The 15645-nt window shown below is 45.4% G+C and overlaps 8 protein-coding genes across 8 annotated transcripts; 4 read left to right on the top strand and 4 right to left on the bottom strand.

The window, feature by feature from the left end:
- Positions 1-169: 169 nt before the first annotated feature.
- On the bottom strand, positions 170-1077 carry IL334_002342 (uncharacterized protein; the record flags this gene model as incomplete). The annotated part of the gene is made up of 4 exons (XM_062934088.1): positions 170-202; positions 258-387; positions 473-837; positions 907-1077. The coding sequence occupies 4 exons, from the start codon at positions 1075-1077 to the stop codon at positions 170-172; spliced, it is 699 nt and encodes a 232-aa protein (XP_062790139.1).
- A 27-nt stretch (positions 1078-1104) lies between these two features.
- Positions 1105-1419, bottom strand: IL334_002341 (high osmolarity signaling protein SHO1; the record flags this gene model as incomplete). Its single annotated transcript, XM_062934087.1, has 3 exons — positions 1105-1129; positions 1183-1243; positions 1293-1419. 3 exons carry the CDS (start codon positions 1417-1419, stop codon positions 1105-1107), a joined length of 213 nt encoding a protein of 70 aa, XP_062790138.1.
- Positions 1420-4805: 3386 nt separating this feature from the next.
- IL334_002340 (uncharacterized protein) lies at positions 4806-5309 on the bottom strand (the record flags this gene model as incomplete). The annotated part of the gene is made up of 1 exon (XM_062934086.1): positions 4806-5309. The coding sequence occupies one exon, from the start codon at positions 5307-5309 to the stop codon at positions 4806-4808; it is 504 nt and encodes a 167-aa protein (XP_062790137.1).
- A 448-nt stretch (positions 5310-5757) lies between these two features.
- Positions 5758-7318, top strand: IL334_002339 (uncharacterized protein; the record flags this gene model as incomplete). The annotated part of the gene is made up of 3 exons (XM_062934085.1): positions 5758-5991; positions 6067-6252; positions 6701-7318. The coding sequence occupies 3 exons, from the start codon at positions 5758-5760 to the stop codon at positions 7316-7318; spliced, it is 1038 nt and encodes a 345-aa protein (XP_062790136.1).
- A 352-nt stretch (positions 7319-7670) lies between these two features.
- On the top strand, positions 7671-9689 carry IL334_002338 (uncharacterized protein; the record flags this gene model as incomplete). The annotated part of the gene is made up of 3 exons (XM_062934084.1): positions 7671-8524; positions 8648-8856; positions 8911-9689. 3 exons carry the CDS (start codon positions 7671-7673, stop codon positions 9687-9689), a joined length of 1842 nt encoding a protein of 613 aa, XP_062790135.1.
- Positions 9690-9853: 164 nt separating this feature from the next.
- IL334_002337 (serine/threonine-protein phosphatase 2A activator 2) lies at positions 9854-11418 on the bottom strand (the record flags this gene model as incomplete). The annotated part of the gene is made up of 7 exons (XM_062934083.1): positions 9854-9954; positions 10080-10475; positions 10539-10663; positions 10716-10787; positions 10845-10987; positions 11041-11169; positions 11221-11418. 7 exons carry the CDS (start codon positions 11416-11418, stop codon positions 9854-9856), a joined length of 1164 nt encoding a protein of 387 aa, XP_062790134.1.
- A 272-nt stretch (positions 11419-11690) lies between these two features.
- On the top strand, positions 11691-12776 carry IL334_002336 (uncharacterized protein; the record flags this gene model as incomplete). Its single annotated transcript, XM_062934082.1, has 6 exons — positions 11691-11729; positions 11783-11882; positions 11932-12039; positions 12093-12468; positions 12527-12643; positions 12698-12776. 6 exons carry the CDS (start codon positions 11691-11693, stop codon positions 12774-12776), a joined length of 819 nt encoding a protein of 272 aa, XP_062790133.1.
- A 405-nt stretch (positions 12777-13181) lies between these two features.
- On the top strand, positions 13182-15504 carry IL334_002335 (uncharacterized protein; the record flags this gene model as incomplete). The annotated part of the gene is made up of 3 exons (XM_062934081.1): positions 13182-14897; positions 14950-15315; positions 15409-15504. 3 exons carry the CDS (start codon positions 13182-13184, stop codon positions 15502-15504), a joined length of 2178 nt encoding a protein of 725 aa, XP_062790132.1.
- Positions 15505-15645: the final 141 nt, after the last annotated feature.

The raw sequence follows: 15645 nt of genomic DNA, 5'->3' as shown, positions 1-15645 counted from the left end.
CACCAGTCGGGGTCTATTGTTTCCCCAAAATCTGTTGATTATCTTTCTGAGCAAGATGGGTATGTATAGACAAAGATATATTTCGTGTTATGTAATCGCTCCGTTCGGTTCGTTCTTTCATTTCGTGCAGTCGAGGTGAGTTTATTGAAGAAGTCGGTTGAAGATCGATTCAGAGCAACGTAAGGTAGTTCGAAGGAGCGATCTAGCTTTGCGGGTCAGAACAGAGATTGTATGATGTATGACAGAAGTATACTTACACCTGTTGCCCCCGTGGGAGTTCGGACTTGGAACCATTTACCAGTATTATCGAGAACTTCAAGCATGTCTCCTTTCGCGAACGATACTTCATTGGGATCATCAGGTGAAGCAGAATATGCGTACATTGCTCTACAGTAGATCATCAGCGACAATCGCTTGTAGAGGTTGTTGTCACTCGTTTGGCCGTACCAAGCAGAATCATATTCTCACTCACTTTGCACGGTGTTTGTACTCCTGCTCCTCGCCTCCAGGACTGTGATAATCATTTCTAGCAGAAGGTGCTTTCTGAGGTGTACCTTCCGTTGCAGCGGGGGCATAGCCACCGCCAGAGAATCCTCCCCCACCGCCCCCACCGTTAATGTTGTGTGATGAAATACCTCTGGACATGTTGTGCATCCCACCTCCTCCGAGTCCCATTTCACCTCCTCCACCACCAAATCCAGACGCAGAATCCCTGTGAGCGATAGGAGTAGATCCCATCCGTCTGCTGGGACCAGAAAGTCCACCGTTACCACCCGAGTTCAAAATGTTGTAGAAGAACGAATCTTCTTCCGATGTCAAATATAGGATCCATACGAGCTAAAGTGATGCACGGTCAGTCGCTATGATTTTCGGAACAGGAATCGCAACAACATATATCAGACCTACGTTTACCATGGTCAAAAGTAACCATCCTACACCGACAGCAATTAAGGCACCTTGAGGTTGGAAGATGAACTCTACTCCATGTACAGCAAAGACGGTGGCGATGGCCAATATCACGGCAAGCTGGAATCGGTGTATCGCAAGGGAATCAGAAGCAAGAGCGAGGCTATCCATGAGCGTTATGCCTAAGTTTTCGTGAACCTACAATAGATGTATTATCACAGCTCTGTGGGCACATCAGCGAGAAATTCGATGATTCAAGTATCCGTCTTGACTTACAGCTGTACCCATATAGCAAACCAAAGTGTATTAACGACAGGCGTCCTGCCATCGCCAGAAGCTGTGATAATTGCTTCAGCACGGGTGCTGACATATCGCTGACGACTTACAGTACTTTGCTTCAGCGGCACACTGCGATGCGAAAGCAATGATCCAAGACGGAATAGCAATGATGAATGTGACTAAGAACACGGGATGTCGAAAGATGTATCCTGGATCAAAACCATGGTCGAACATTGCAGATGTATCTCACTGGCTGTGATTTGAGTGTGAGAGATGAGTTGGTCAAGATGTCAGACGGTTGACTGGGCAGAATCGAAAGAATGGTGATGAATGAGCTAGATAAACATGTGAGAATATTCGAATTTACTTGAAAGTTCATTCCGTCGTCAATCAACGTTCTGTCTCGAGTAAAATAATCAAAACAAATCATAAACAAAGGCTAAACATTGACTTTGTGAAAAAAACGATTACAATTTCATTACGAATTACTTCTAATCATCCGCGGACACAATCCGTAATGTTCATTACAAATCCCTAACGTGAAGTGTTGAATTACCTTCTCGACGCGATTTGTTGACAAATTCAGGTTCAACGTGCATCATTCCTTTTCGTCGAAGTTAAGACCATAAGTAGCTGGAACTGGATCAGTCAACACCAAAAAGCAGACAAGGTTAGCCTCGGAAACGAAAGCGTAGGGGATGTTCAAGAAATGGACGGTCACCATCAAGTGACCTCTGTATCTTCTCCTTACAAGCTAAAATCATCTCCTAACAGCGCTTCTTCTTCGAGTTCTGCACCACTTCTCGTCCCTAATCAAGAAAAGAACAACGATCTCAAAAGGCGCAAGCTTTCCCCTGACGTTTACGAGATCTCGAGGCCTTCCAGTCCCGCCTTTGTATCTACTCCATCGACACCGATACCAACGTCAGCATTGCTATACCATTCTGCTCTTGCAGCTCATCATGCAGCTCATCAATACCTCCAACAAACTTTCATTCCTTCTTCAATATCCGCAGACCCAAACCTCGAGATTCCCCTCACACCCCTGTATGCTCATCGTAGCAAATCGGATTTCACGCACGATGTCGATGCAGCCGCGAAGGCTTTGGGACTCCAGCTCATGGCTCTCGATCTCCTCCGAGCTGGATTGGCAATCCCGACTCTGTCGGAGAGGGAAAGAGTCGCTTTTGGCTTAGAATTCGGAGTGATTGGATTGAAGGTGTATCATGCTTTTAAAGTTACTACTAGTGGAAAAGGAAAGGGTATCGAAAAGAGGCAGATGGTGGACGTACAAAAATTGATCGGAGACGTTGAGGAGATCGTCGGACAATCGGTGAGCTTATAGCTGAGGTTGCGAATATTTGTTGAGCTTGATTTCGTTCCCAGTACTCTGTTTCCCAACGACAAACCTCTTTTATGTCTATGCGACTCCAGCTGGAACTTATGAACGCTAGACTAGCTTTTTCACAGGTAAGTCTACGCATTATCCGCATCTGCTGATCCCTATCAGGGCAAATTCAATCTTGGTAAAAGGATGGTTCAGCAGTCCTTGGCTTCAACTAGGTGAGTGCAGAAGAGACTGCACAATATCTCGACTGACCTTTGCGCAGGGATAATGCCTCTCATCGATATGGACTGTATCTTCTTTATCTGGAATTCGTGGAAACAACCGGATCAGCCGATTTTTTAAGTGTAGTGGACGAGCTGATGGTATGTGGAATAAAAGACGATACAAGTTACAGAAATTCGCTGACCTCACTATCAGGCTGAAGCACATCGAACAGAGCATACTGAGATTGTGCAATTGGCGACTCTGGCGAAGACAAGGTATATTTTTGTGCATCGAAGATGGGAGTCTGCATCTCAAGCTCTTTCGGCTCTTGCTTTAATCGTAGGAGGAGTCAATGATCTGTCGCAAAATATCCACATTCCTGATGCAGGAGATGAAAGGATGCTGAAAGTTTCTTCTGTGATACACTATCTCATATTCCGAGGTCTGTGGGAAGGTCGAGTAGGAAACGATCCTGCGGTAAAAGACTGTCTCAAACAAATATATGCCTTAATGGATGAAACAGCTGAGGCTGGAATCTTTACCGAGCTCCGTGCCAACGGTGGTCTTTATACTGTAGGTCGTCGCGTGCACGATCATTCTACTGACCATTCCTAGGTCAAAATTCCTGGATCTGATCCGTTACGAGTGCAACTGACATCTCCCAACATTCTCTACATGCTTACCTACTTGACTACCGTTGTTAGTAGACGAGAATTCACTGGATCTAAGAACACCTGTAAAAACATCATACATCCAAAGGCTCTCCTCCAGAACGAACATGTGGCTCGGGCGGAAGATATGTGGGATCTAGGATGTAAGTCATCACATGTCATGACTGTAGCTAACTGAAATAGTCTCTCCCCTACATGATCTTGCACGCGCGTATGTCGAGCAGCGCGAAGTTTTGATGATCATCGCAGAGATGATGTTCGAGCATGTCACAGCTCTGATCTTCAGAAGTGACTTCCAAGCAGGGTATCAGGTAGGTCACTTGTATGCGATGAACGCTAATTAGTGCAGCTTCTGCTCGAGATTATCGATCATGTCCGTCGCCACAATCTCTTCCTGCCCTTCGCACCGCACCTATGTCTTGTCTTTGCTCAGTACGCGACTTTGATTGGAACAGAACGGATAGCATCAAAATACTACCGAGCTTGTATCAGTCTCGTCAATTCGGGCAGCGAGTTTGGTTTGATAGCGGAGATAGGCTTGATGGGAAGCCAGGGTCATCTGTTGAAGCTTTCGGATCATCCCGCTAGAAGAGATACAGTCAATGCTCTGGCTGCGAAATGCAAAGGAAGTACCAGCGCTACGTTCATAGGTGCTGGTCATTTACTTGCTAGTTTGGCGGATGAGAATGTCGTGAATTCGAAGTAAATTTTCCTTGCATTCTTACACATGATATGTCACTACCAGCTAACCAATGAGTGAGTATAGAAAACAACTCACGAATGCTTACGAGATCAGTCAAAAATCAAACAACGGCATACTTCGACTCCTTATATTTGCTTTCACGACCAGTACTCATCATTATGGAGGTCGGGATAGAATGTATCGGCAATTAGAGACCGGGAGAGACCTTGCCAAGCTCATGGGAGGAAAAGATCGCGAAAATGGAGTAGGTCAAGTGATTTTGGGAATTTGGTTTGCTTATCGCCTCAAAGGTGAGTTTCTTCAATGTGCAGAGTCTTTGGTTCTGCAACTCACGATCGCCCAGAGTATTATCGACAAGAAGGAGACCAACAGAGAGCAGAACAATCTCGCGATCTTATACGACACCATCTAGCTCGTCTCGATGAGGTTAAGAAGCAAGCGATGCTGCTTGAGGGTTTGCCAAGGACTCAGTAAGGTCATTGCCAAAGACGGCAAGGAAGGAAGGGATGCAGTTGTCGATTTATAGATACCAAGCATAACATGATTTGACATATACAGGCTGTGTACAGGGTATCGTGTCATGCCATTTATATATCATAGTGGGACCTCCAAATCAATGTGCTAACTGCTATTTATCTTTCTACGCCGTCTGGTCAGATGCGTGTCTCTCTCTACCTTTTCCCTTCCATCCAGTCTATCCCACTCGGCAGATCACTTCACCACCTAAACCAGCTCTCCATGCTTCCCAACCTTCCAAATATCGATTCGTACCAAATCTGCCAGCTTTTAGATCTTCTTCCGTTCTGACTATCAGTATCTCTCCCATTCCTACACCAGCGACATTTCTAGCTCTTTTCCCAACCAATAATCTTCCTAATTCATCTCGGGAGACTACCACTCTGAAAGAGGGTTTTGAAACTAGCCCCATGCGACGTAATACGGGCTGACCATTTCGATGCTTCAGCCCTATCCACAATTTTCTAGCGGGCAACGGCAGTTGTTGAAATGCCGATGGATCTGGACCTGCCGGTGAGCCCAGCGAAACATTTGAGATGAGACCTGATCGAAGAAGAATGGAGGATATAGCAAGTGATGATGTCGAGAATGGTACTGAGGTTTTAGCTTGGAAGCCTCGAGATGTGTTCTGCAGATGAGCACAAAGGTTTGCGGGAAGAGAACCGAGTGATCGGGTCGTCATTTCGAAGTGAAGTTGTGAGAAGTGCCGTGAGAGGGATGAGGCAAGAAAGTGTGTTCTTGAAGGATGGCTTGCTTCCAGATTATTTACTCTGAGTGTGTTTATGGATTACCGAATGCTGATGTGATGAGATATGTTCACGAGATGAGGAGTCTGGTCTTACTGTTGTTCTGTAGAGAGGTAAATATCACATAAAAATCAGATTCGTATCAACATAAACGTTGACTTTTGGAATCATCTTCGATAATTCATGAACTGACAATGGAGGAAGGAGATCGAGGCGGATCTCCGTTTTTGCCAGAGTGCCACATCCAGCTTGAGACATTTGTGATGCTACGAAACTCCGCATAACTCCGTAACCATACAAGAGACAGAATGGTCAAAATGGGATTGCTTGGATCTTTCAGAAATTTCCCCTCCTCTTTCTTTCATCAACTCATCTATAAACAATATGCCTTTCACCACTTCAATAGCTGGTCCATCACGTATTCCGTTTCAGGCAGTATCGAACACATGTCGAAGATCTTTCGCTCGACGACATGCCTCCACTGCTGCGGGTGAGGAGAGGACTCCTCCTCGAAAGATATCGAGCAATGTATTCTTCGCCGATTGGCTCAAATCTGAAGGTTCGCAATACCGTGAACCAGTAAAAGGACAAAAAGCTAAATGGCTAGGTGAACAAGTGGTAAGTATATTAACCTGACACTTCTCTGTGCATGCAGGTTCTTATGCTTATGGATAACCGTTGAACCCACCACAGCCGTACAGCAGTAATCCTACTTTCAGACCGCCCCCACCTCTTTCCGATTACATGCAAAATCAGGTGTACTCCGATCTTGTACGAGGCCGAAAACCTTCCGAGTTGTCAGAAAAGTACAACATAAGTAAAGCAAGAATTGAAGCTATACGCAAACTGAAGGAAGTAGAAGCAGAATTCAAGCGAAGAGTGAGTATGATATTCATTATAATTGACTGGAAGATTTTTGCTCTTTCATTTCAAATCTACTTTTCTTACTCGGATGAAACAAAATATGACATAACCTTCGTTCTTAAGACTAAACCCATGGTTAATATTATATTTCTTCACTTTCTGAAACGTTCACATATTCTTTTCCTTGTTAGTAGTGTCCATACAGGATTGTCGCTAACGACCTGGCTTTCGCTTTCTATTTGGCAACGAACGAATAGGTAAGTCATTCTTTCATCTCATGCCCGTTTTTTTGGGACCCCTACTCGCCCATTCCCAATCTTCCTCCACAATGATGATCAACTTGATTAGTCTTGAAGACTCACAGTATACATGGTTACAAACTCCAATGCATGGCTTTCTGATATTTCAAACCTCTTCTTTATATATCCCTTTTTCTGTCGTATTGTAGCTCACTTGACTACAGTCCTTAACATTACAGTCAGCCTTCCTCGATGGTATGGAACCCCTTCTCGGCGTACAAATTCCTGTCAACCCCGGCACCAAACAGCATGATGCCGCCCGTGCACGTCAAATTGATATAGCTCACGACTCCCATCCAAGTACGGGCGCTGAACGACTGGAAGAGCAACGATGGGATTCAGGTGTGGGTCAGGAAGGATCGTTTGGTAGTCGAACGAGAGAATCAGGCTCCAAGGGTGTTGAGCGAACGGCTTGGGAGTTTAGAGATGAAGAGCAAGACTTGGAGGACCGTCGAGTATTAGACACCAAAGAGAACGAGTTGAAGAAGGATCCAGCTCACCACGGTGTGGTACACGAAGTCCTGAAGAGGGAAGTCATGACAGCTACTCTCTTTCCTACACCTGTCACCGAACAGGCTGCTGCCAAGAAGGAGAATGCCAACGCCAACGCCAAGGAATTGCGCGCAAACAAGGCTCAAGTTGAAGGAGTGACCGTTGGAGGAATACATTTTGTAGATACTTCCTCTTCTAAATCGGTCAGTGGTGACAATCAAGGGGAAAAGCTTAGGGAGAAGAGATTGCGCAGAGTAGAGAAAAAGAAGGGAATGGAAGCAGCACAATAGTCATAGCACGTCTTAATGAACCCAATGCATATGTGATGAAGTCACATAAGGGTGCGCCTTCGTTGCTCGATTGACATGTGTACATATGGTTGAATTACATGCCATTTTTTTACTGCGGCAGTCGACATGCCACGGAGATAATTAAATTAGAGTGCGGTTTCACTACGACTCCAGTTCAATGAAAATCAACTGGATTTGTTGATTGCCAGTCCTCACTTCTGATCACTCCAATTTAGCTTGACTTCGAGATAATCTTCGTGTCAATCTATTAGCGAAGTGTACCAGACCAGCTCAACACAGTATGATCGTGATATAGCGGAAACGGAGCTTTGTACATCTTCAGCAGACCGCCATGTCTTCGACAGCCTACGAACCGCTTCCGACCTCATCTTCGCCATCCTACCCACCATTGCCAGGACCGCCCTATCGTCTTGAACGGCACAAATCACAGATTACCCCTGCCCTAGTCCTGAAGTATGTCTTGGGAGGTTGTGGCTGTCTTGTGATACTTCACTATGTCATCATTGGAGCATTTCCTAGGTCTTCCTACGCGAGATATTCGACTGACAGTCAAACTCCCATTGATAATGAAGCGTACGCTACAGCGGCGGCTACAGCTCAAGGTGTACTAGATCGACTTGATCCTTCTGCAGGACAGCCTGGAACCTTCTTTCGTGATTCCTTTCCTCTCAAAACGATGTTGGCATTTTGGGACTTAGCAGAAAAAGAGGTACAAGCTAGAGGTTTAGATACTTGTAATGGTCAATTAAGTCGAGAACTCGTCAACGCATATCATTCTTCAGAATTAGCTTATTGTACACCAACAGGAAAAGATGAAGAAACTTTTCAACCTACAACAATAAGAACTAGTTCACACTCACCGCATTGGGATCCTAGTCAACCAGTTGAAGGCACCACAATATTCTGTTCACCCGTTCAAAGGTCTTCTTTCAGCAATTGGTGGCCTTATCCTGCTGCTCCTTGCGTGGCTACCAATCTCAGAACTATACCAAACGAGGCAAGACGATTCAGATCCGCTGGCTGCGATGTGACAGCGGAAGGATCGAGATTAGACGATGAAATGGGTAGTGAGAGGTTTTTAGGATCAGATACCGACAAAATAGTATTGGACGATGTAGCGGCTGGCTGCAAGGAAAGGATAGAAAGAACAATGTTAGTGATTGGGAGACAAGATCAATGGAACCCGTGAGTCAATTCTTAGTAACTTTGTGGTTACATTCGACTCGCCTGGATCCTTCCGTCCTCCTTTACTTCCTTCTTCTTGGAAAAGTCGTCTCGATGTGTTCTGATATCTTCCTGCCTTCTCAGATTTCATGTCGCCGAAGACCTGATAACTACACTTGTATCCGCCTTCATTGCTACTCAGACGGCACCCGCTCTCATAGATACAAGAGTTCAACTGGTGTTTGTCGAAGGCTTTGGTATGGACACCAATCATTTCACACCCTTATGGGATAGAATGGGAGCCTGGGCACCTAGAAGACTGAGTCTAGATCCTTGGACTGAAGGGACATGTTGTATGTTCATCCTGATCTCACGTTTGACCAAAAAGCTGACATTAGGATCTCTAGTGACAAATACGATACATAGTGTAGGAGCTGGTGCTTCTCTTCTTTCTGCGATGGGTGTGGGCAGGTCATACTCTTGTGCTTCGACAATTACATGGGCGGCATCTCATTATTATCGACATCTATTTGGATTATTACCTCCATCTTTATCTCTTCCAGAAAATCTCCTTGACTCCCACCACGCTTCAGCTCGACCCCGTCGTCCTATCAACGTTTTATGGCTATCAAGAGCCAAGTTAGATAATTATGCGCAAAAACACAATGATTGGTCCAATTGGCGCGATGTAAGGCATATAACCAATGAACCAGAGTTAATCAGAAAATTCCATACTGAATTGGCAGCATTGTGCGAAGATTCAAAAACAACGGGTGAATTCGGTGAAACAGGCTGCATATATGAAGATGCTCAAGAAGTACCAGAAACATGGGCTTTGACATCTCCTGCAATGGTCACTTCGGATCTAGACCCATTGCCTATCAGATTTGCATCATTAGATCCAACCGTACATGCTCTTGAAACTCAAATTCATTATGTTGGACATACAACCATTCTGGTGTCATCGCATGGTGGAGCCTTAGGTCTCTCCCTCTTCTTACCACCAGGAGATGGAACACTCATCGAACTCCAAGTGGAGAATGTAGCAGGAAACTATCATTTCGAACACATGGCCAAAGAGATGGGACACAATTATGAGGTTCTAGGTATCAAGAGAAACGTGGATGTCGATCAAGTCTGGGAGTCAGTGAGAAGGTGGATATGGAAAGTCGCTCAAAGTGGTTGAGTTATACATGAGAATCAAGAACAATGAGACTATTTAGTTGATATATTGACACTGTTTATCCATACTGATGTATTATATGCATGTTGCACAATAACACCTGCTGGCTGTGCGTGAACATGGTTACTAATTGCATATAGACGAGCAATTTCAGAGATATGCTATGCTTAATCGAACGGGATAGGCTTGATGCCTGATCGGCCCGTAAAGTTGGGGTTCCCAACATTAGATGTTGCTCCGTCTTGAGCAGCAGCAAAGGCGGAGGGAACTAAGGCAAGTCGACTCAGCATGAGCAGCGTAGAGGTGTAAACTCTCGAAAAAAAGGAAGACGACATTGCATGGTAGCAACAGAGAGAAATGACGTTATAGAACTTGCGGTGCACGTTGACGTACCTGGAATACCGCAACAATCCATCGTCCACCCTGTCTCTCCTTTTACATGTATATGACCATGCGAATCAGGTTGTGCCACCTCTTCTTCTTCCAAGGCCTTCTTCAATTCCGGGTCTTGGTCAGGAGTCGGGAAAGGTAGTATACTGCCGAACAGAGCGTGTTGCATTACGGGTAGTTTACCCAGTACTTCAGCCTTATACATCTTCTTCATACCCTCATTCACCTTAGCCCAAGATTTCACAACGGAAATATCGTCCAACATTGGTGAATGCCATCTCAACGATGCTGTTTTGATAGAATTGATGAACGAGATACATGATAAATACATGTAATCTTTTGAAAAGGCTTCCAGAATTTCGGGGTCGTGGATGGCTTTCGGGCGAAGGTGTTTGTGATCTGCGATTGAGCAAACGAGGATCAACTTTGACAGCCTGCATCACGATTCTGCGATCCATTCACCCTTCAGCTGACCACTCCCCCATAAGAAGGGAAGGAAATGATAGTCGTCCAATCCCCACACGCCGTGAGAGCCTGCCGGTTCAAGCCAATATGTTGATTGCAGATATCTCATGACCTCGATATATCTGAACGGCGCACGATCAGCTTGTCTGGTCATATCACTGAGTAATATCCTACCTCCAAAAGACTCCGAGTACCAAAAACTCGTAATCCTCCTCGGTGAATACGCTAAGCTTGGTAAGGCATAGACTAGACAAAGATTTCTTCAGTATGAGTTAGATCGTCACGACTGAGAGATTCACCCACAGCCAACAAAGGAAGTTGAGCTCCATTCCACTACCATAATCCACTCGTTGCTTGTTTCCCCACGATTCCTTGAAATACACTTCGACTTCTGGTATGGCCTCGAATGGAAGTCCACTTATTCTACTATGAAGATCCCCTGATGACTGAGCGGTATTCTGGTCAGTTCACTCCTCACGGGTGCACAGCAAAAACCTACCTCTCCGACTTTATCATAAAAGATCTTGAACGCAGGATTGCCAAATCTCGATAGCTTATTATCTACAGCAGGTATTGATTTTGCGATTTCGAGTATAGATTCAAGGATACCTAGTATAGGTTTTGTACGCTGAATATCGGGTCAGCGCTTGAACACGCAGATGGTAGATGTCAGACTTACCTCCGACCCTTCCCTTACTTGGGTGAGCCTCTTCCCTTCAACAGCATCATTGAGACCATCTATAAAGGTGATAACGTCTCGGTGTGTTTGAGAGCGTTGAAACGCGGCAAGATGAGATTTTGATAAAACATACTTTGTTGGAGTAATGTATGATGTGGACGCAACAGGCTGTTCAGCTGATGAGACTTCCGAGTTCATTGTTATCGGGCGACTCATATAGAAATAGAGTAAATCTAGATATACCTTGATGCTAGGATGTACTGGTTTTCGAGAACGATGAAAGGAGAGAGACGAGGAAAGGAAAACAATATGAACAAAGGTGGAGGAGGATCATGCGGTTATTGACAAGTGAAAGCTTTACAGGGAGCAGTTCCAATTGTTCTCTTTAAGTTGTCTTCACTCCTTATATGATCTATGCGCATATATTTTGGATAAGCTTGGTACTGGTGACGATACTCTGTGGCAATAAAATGTCGTCCGCACATTATACAGATGGAATCATGCTCTTCGTGAGTCATATGCGTCTCGTACTACTGTCACGCAGCTGAAATGGCCTCTGTAGGGAGATTCGCTCACCCAAGCTTGGTCTGATGGCTCTTTGTCCCAAAGAATGGCAGAGCATTACTCAAGACGATGTGACGTGATCAACCGAGGCTTTGGAGGTAAGATCATGCAGCTAAAATTTTCATGATATGCACTGATCATACTCAGGCTACAACAGCGATTGGGCTATTCCAGTCTTCGAGCAGGTTTTTGCTACTAAAGAAGCTAGAGAGAAAGGTTTCGCTCAAAATGTGAAGTTGATCACCATTTGGCTTGGTGAGTGACAGTCAGTATACAGGTGTACATCACAGCTAAGAGCTCATTCATAGGTGCAAACGACGCTGTCTTACCCAGCTCACCCCAAAACGTACCCCTCGACAGGTATAAAGCCAATTTAGTTCAGCTCATCAATCTTGTCAAGGATCCCTCGTCGCAATACTACTCTCCTGAGACCAAAGTCATAATGATCAACGCTCCACCAATAATCCCAGATGCATGGGTCGAAGCCAGAATTGAGAAATGGAAATCTTTTGGAAGTGAAGGACCTAAACCTGACCAGAATCGAGATAGAAAGGTGACCAAAGAATACGCAAATGCCTGCATAGTAGTAGGTGAAAATGAGGGTGTGGATGTAGTGGACATCTGGACAGCAATAGTTGATGCTGCTGGTGGTGAAAGTGATCGCCAGCTTGCACCTTACTTTTAGTGCGTACAGAACCCTTGTCAACGATTTACTGTGTCTTCACTGACGATCAAGCGGCAGTGATGGTCTGCATCTTACTTCTGAGGGATATGAAGTGCTCTTCAAAGCTTTGACGGCCTTGATTACATCCAAATTCCCAGAACTAGACCCAGCAACCATGGCAATGAGAATGCCGCAGTGAGTAGATAACCTTCGACAGTTCGTGAGACTCGCTGATCTGTTGTACGGTAGTTGGGCAGAGGTTGATTTGGACAAGCCGAGAGAAGCATTTGACAAGGTCAAGAAAGGACGTGTCGCTGGAGAATTATGAGACCTTTTATGCATATCCCGAGAGAGAACACATCGTAAACTAGAAAGAAGGTAGATGGGATAGGTAATTGGATACCTATGAATGCATATATCATGATCGTTTACTGTTACGCGTAAAGTTAGAACGTTAGAACGCGTTTCAGATGAATTCATTGTTTTTGAAGAATGGAATAATGTTGTAAAGTTGAAATAGATTATTCATCAGTTGACTTTGACATGTGCATTCATCATCAACAAGTACTCATTGGATATAGCCAGACATCAATCGCGACTGACCATCCATATCGATCATCGGGTCACTGTCCTGACCCCCAGTTCCAGCGTACCTGTTGCGCCGACAGGAGACAGTGAGGTATACTGCATTTTAACCCCTTCACTCCCTACTCACTGGCGAATCTCCTTCAGCATGCAGCACAACGACAACATCACTCGATCTGGTTCAGCAACTTACGGATATCAGTGTTCTGTTGACCCTTCATCTTCAAACCCTACTCGTTCTATTGAGTACCGTCAGATGCAATCAGCGCAACAGTACACCTCCGACTTTTACCCACAAACCACACAAGCAAACGGCTCAAACCCACCATATTCATCTTACAGCTCAAATTTCCATGTCGCTCAACCTATTTATCAGCCGAGATATTACACGGATCAATCACCTTCTTCCAACGCTAGCTCTTCGCAGTTTGCTCCTTCTTATCGATCCCCTGCTTCTACTGTCGAAGCAGTACCGCCTCCAACTCCGAAAGCTGCCTATGAACCACCTGTATTCCAGACTTTTCAAGAAAGAAGAAGAGCGAAAGACTTAGCATTGAGAGCGAAAGTTGGAGAAACTTCCGGATCTCCAAGTCATTCAGCTGTCTACACCCCACCAATATCTGCATATCCTCCATCACAGCCCCCATCCCACCTCAGTCGATCTCCCTCACCCATGTCTCGTCCCTCTCCATCAACGGTGGCGATGATGGGTCAAATTCCTTCTTCAGGTGGTCCCCCTCCCGCTCCCCCTTCAAGAACACGAACACCAGCACCGCTTCCGTACACCTCTCCTAGTCCTACCAACTCCCATCCACAGCATATAAATTCGCAAGCGAGACCACTACCTGCGCCACGAGTATTACCTCACTTTCCCCCAGCTGCTCCAATATCGACACTTTCTCGTTCGGAGACCACTTCGCCGTTCACACCAATTCATGATAACATGGGACCACCTGCTCTCCCTTCACCTATCCAAGCAAACTTAGAGAGGTCCGATACTATTTCCTCAGTGAAATCTCTTGATCGCATGACATTCGGCTCGTCCCCCATCAAGAGATCCTTGCCCAAACCTCCTGTAGGTGTGAATAGCTCTAAAAGCTTAGATAGAGGTATTCCTGTGGGGATAGCGATGGGGAACATTGCGGGAGATGGATCTAGAAAAGCTGATAGTCGGATTAATGAGGAATTGGCGAACAGTTTAGCTGGAATAGCCATACAAGTTAACCGTTCCCCATCACCTGCAACACCTCATATCAAAACTCCTTCTCCTGCGCTGTCTCCTTCCTCACAGCTTCCCAGCATTGTCATTCCAGACCAGCCTGTAGACAGCCGTGCTCCAGCTAAATATACGCCTTCACCCATCATCAATGTTCCCGACTCAGATACCTCGTCGACAACGACCATTGATGACGAGAGAGATATTCAAAGCATGAACCAAGCATCGCCAAAGGTCAAGAAGCCTTCACCTGCCCTTACTTCTCCAGCTATTCAGATTTCGGGTCTTCCAATGATTTCAGTGTCATCCTCCGACACCGCATATGAATCTGCTGAGAATGGTGGCTTCAGTTTTGCAGTACCCACTATCAATGTTGGCGATAGTACTACTGTCATCAATGTGCCACCGGTCTCAGCTCCTTCAGTATCGCCTTCACCATCTCTTCCTCGGCAGACCCGCGTCCGACCTGAAGGATCTGCAATCCTTTGCACAGGGTGTGACAACGCGATCATTGGACGAATCGTTAACGCTATGAACCAACGATGGCATCCTCAATGCTTCATGTGTGCGGAATGTGGTGAATTATTGGAGCACGTTAGCAGTTATGAATGGGAAGGAAAAGCATATTGTCATTTGGACTTTCACGATGTGAGTCAGGCTGCATGGTTGAGCTCAGTGAACAAGCTGATCTATTGTCCAGAAATTCGCACACAAATGTCATCATTGCCAAACCCCTATCGTTGACTCTCGCTTCGTCACGCTGAATGATCCTGTTCTCGGCCAGCGATACTATCATGAGCTTCACTTCTTCTGCTCGGAATGTGGTGACCCCTTCTTGGATCCCTCGAAGTCTTCAGCGCCGGGCAACGAGAACTTTGGTAATGGAGATGCAGAGGAAGACGAGGGAGAAACCAGTGCTTTTGTTATTCAAAAAGGCCATCCGTACTGCGAACGATGTCACCTTCGACTTCATAAACCGAGATGCAAAGCGTGCAGTCAACCTATCCCGGACTTGGCTGTCAATGCTATGGGAGCCAAATGGCATCAAGAGTGCTTTGTGTGTGTGGTGAGTCCGCGTCCTCTTGTGCATCGCCTATGCATTGCCCGTCTATTTCTGCATTGCTACTTTGACTAGATCGCTGATGTATCATGTTCCCAGCAATGCCATAACGAATTCGCCAATAACCTGTTTTTCCCGAAGGACGGTTCAGCCTTCTGCACCTCTTGCTATGAAATTATGGTAGCATCCGGGTAAAATGACACTCATATGTAGATAAATCATGTAGATAGGTCGATGCATGTCTCATACTATATCATGAGAGCATCCTTCGCTCAATCTAGTTGGTCATTATATTCTACAAATCATCCGTATGAGAGCATCACATTTTGTTCTTAC

The sequence above is a fragment of the Kwoniella shivajii genome, chromosome 3 (genome assembly GCF_035658355.1).
Source record: "Kwoniella shivajii chromosome 3, complete sequence".
Classification (NCBI taxonomy): Eukaryota; Fungi; Basidiomycota; class Tremellomycetes; order Tremellales; family Cryptococcaceae; genus Kwoniella; species Kwoniella shivajii.
Note: the sequence above shows the minus strand (reverse complement) of the source record. Positions and strands in the feature narration are given on the sequence as shown.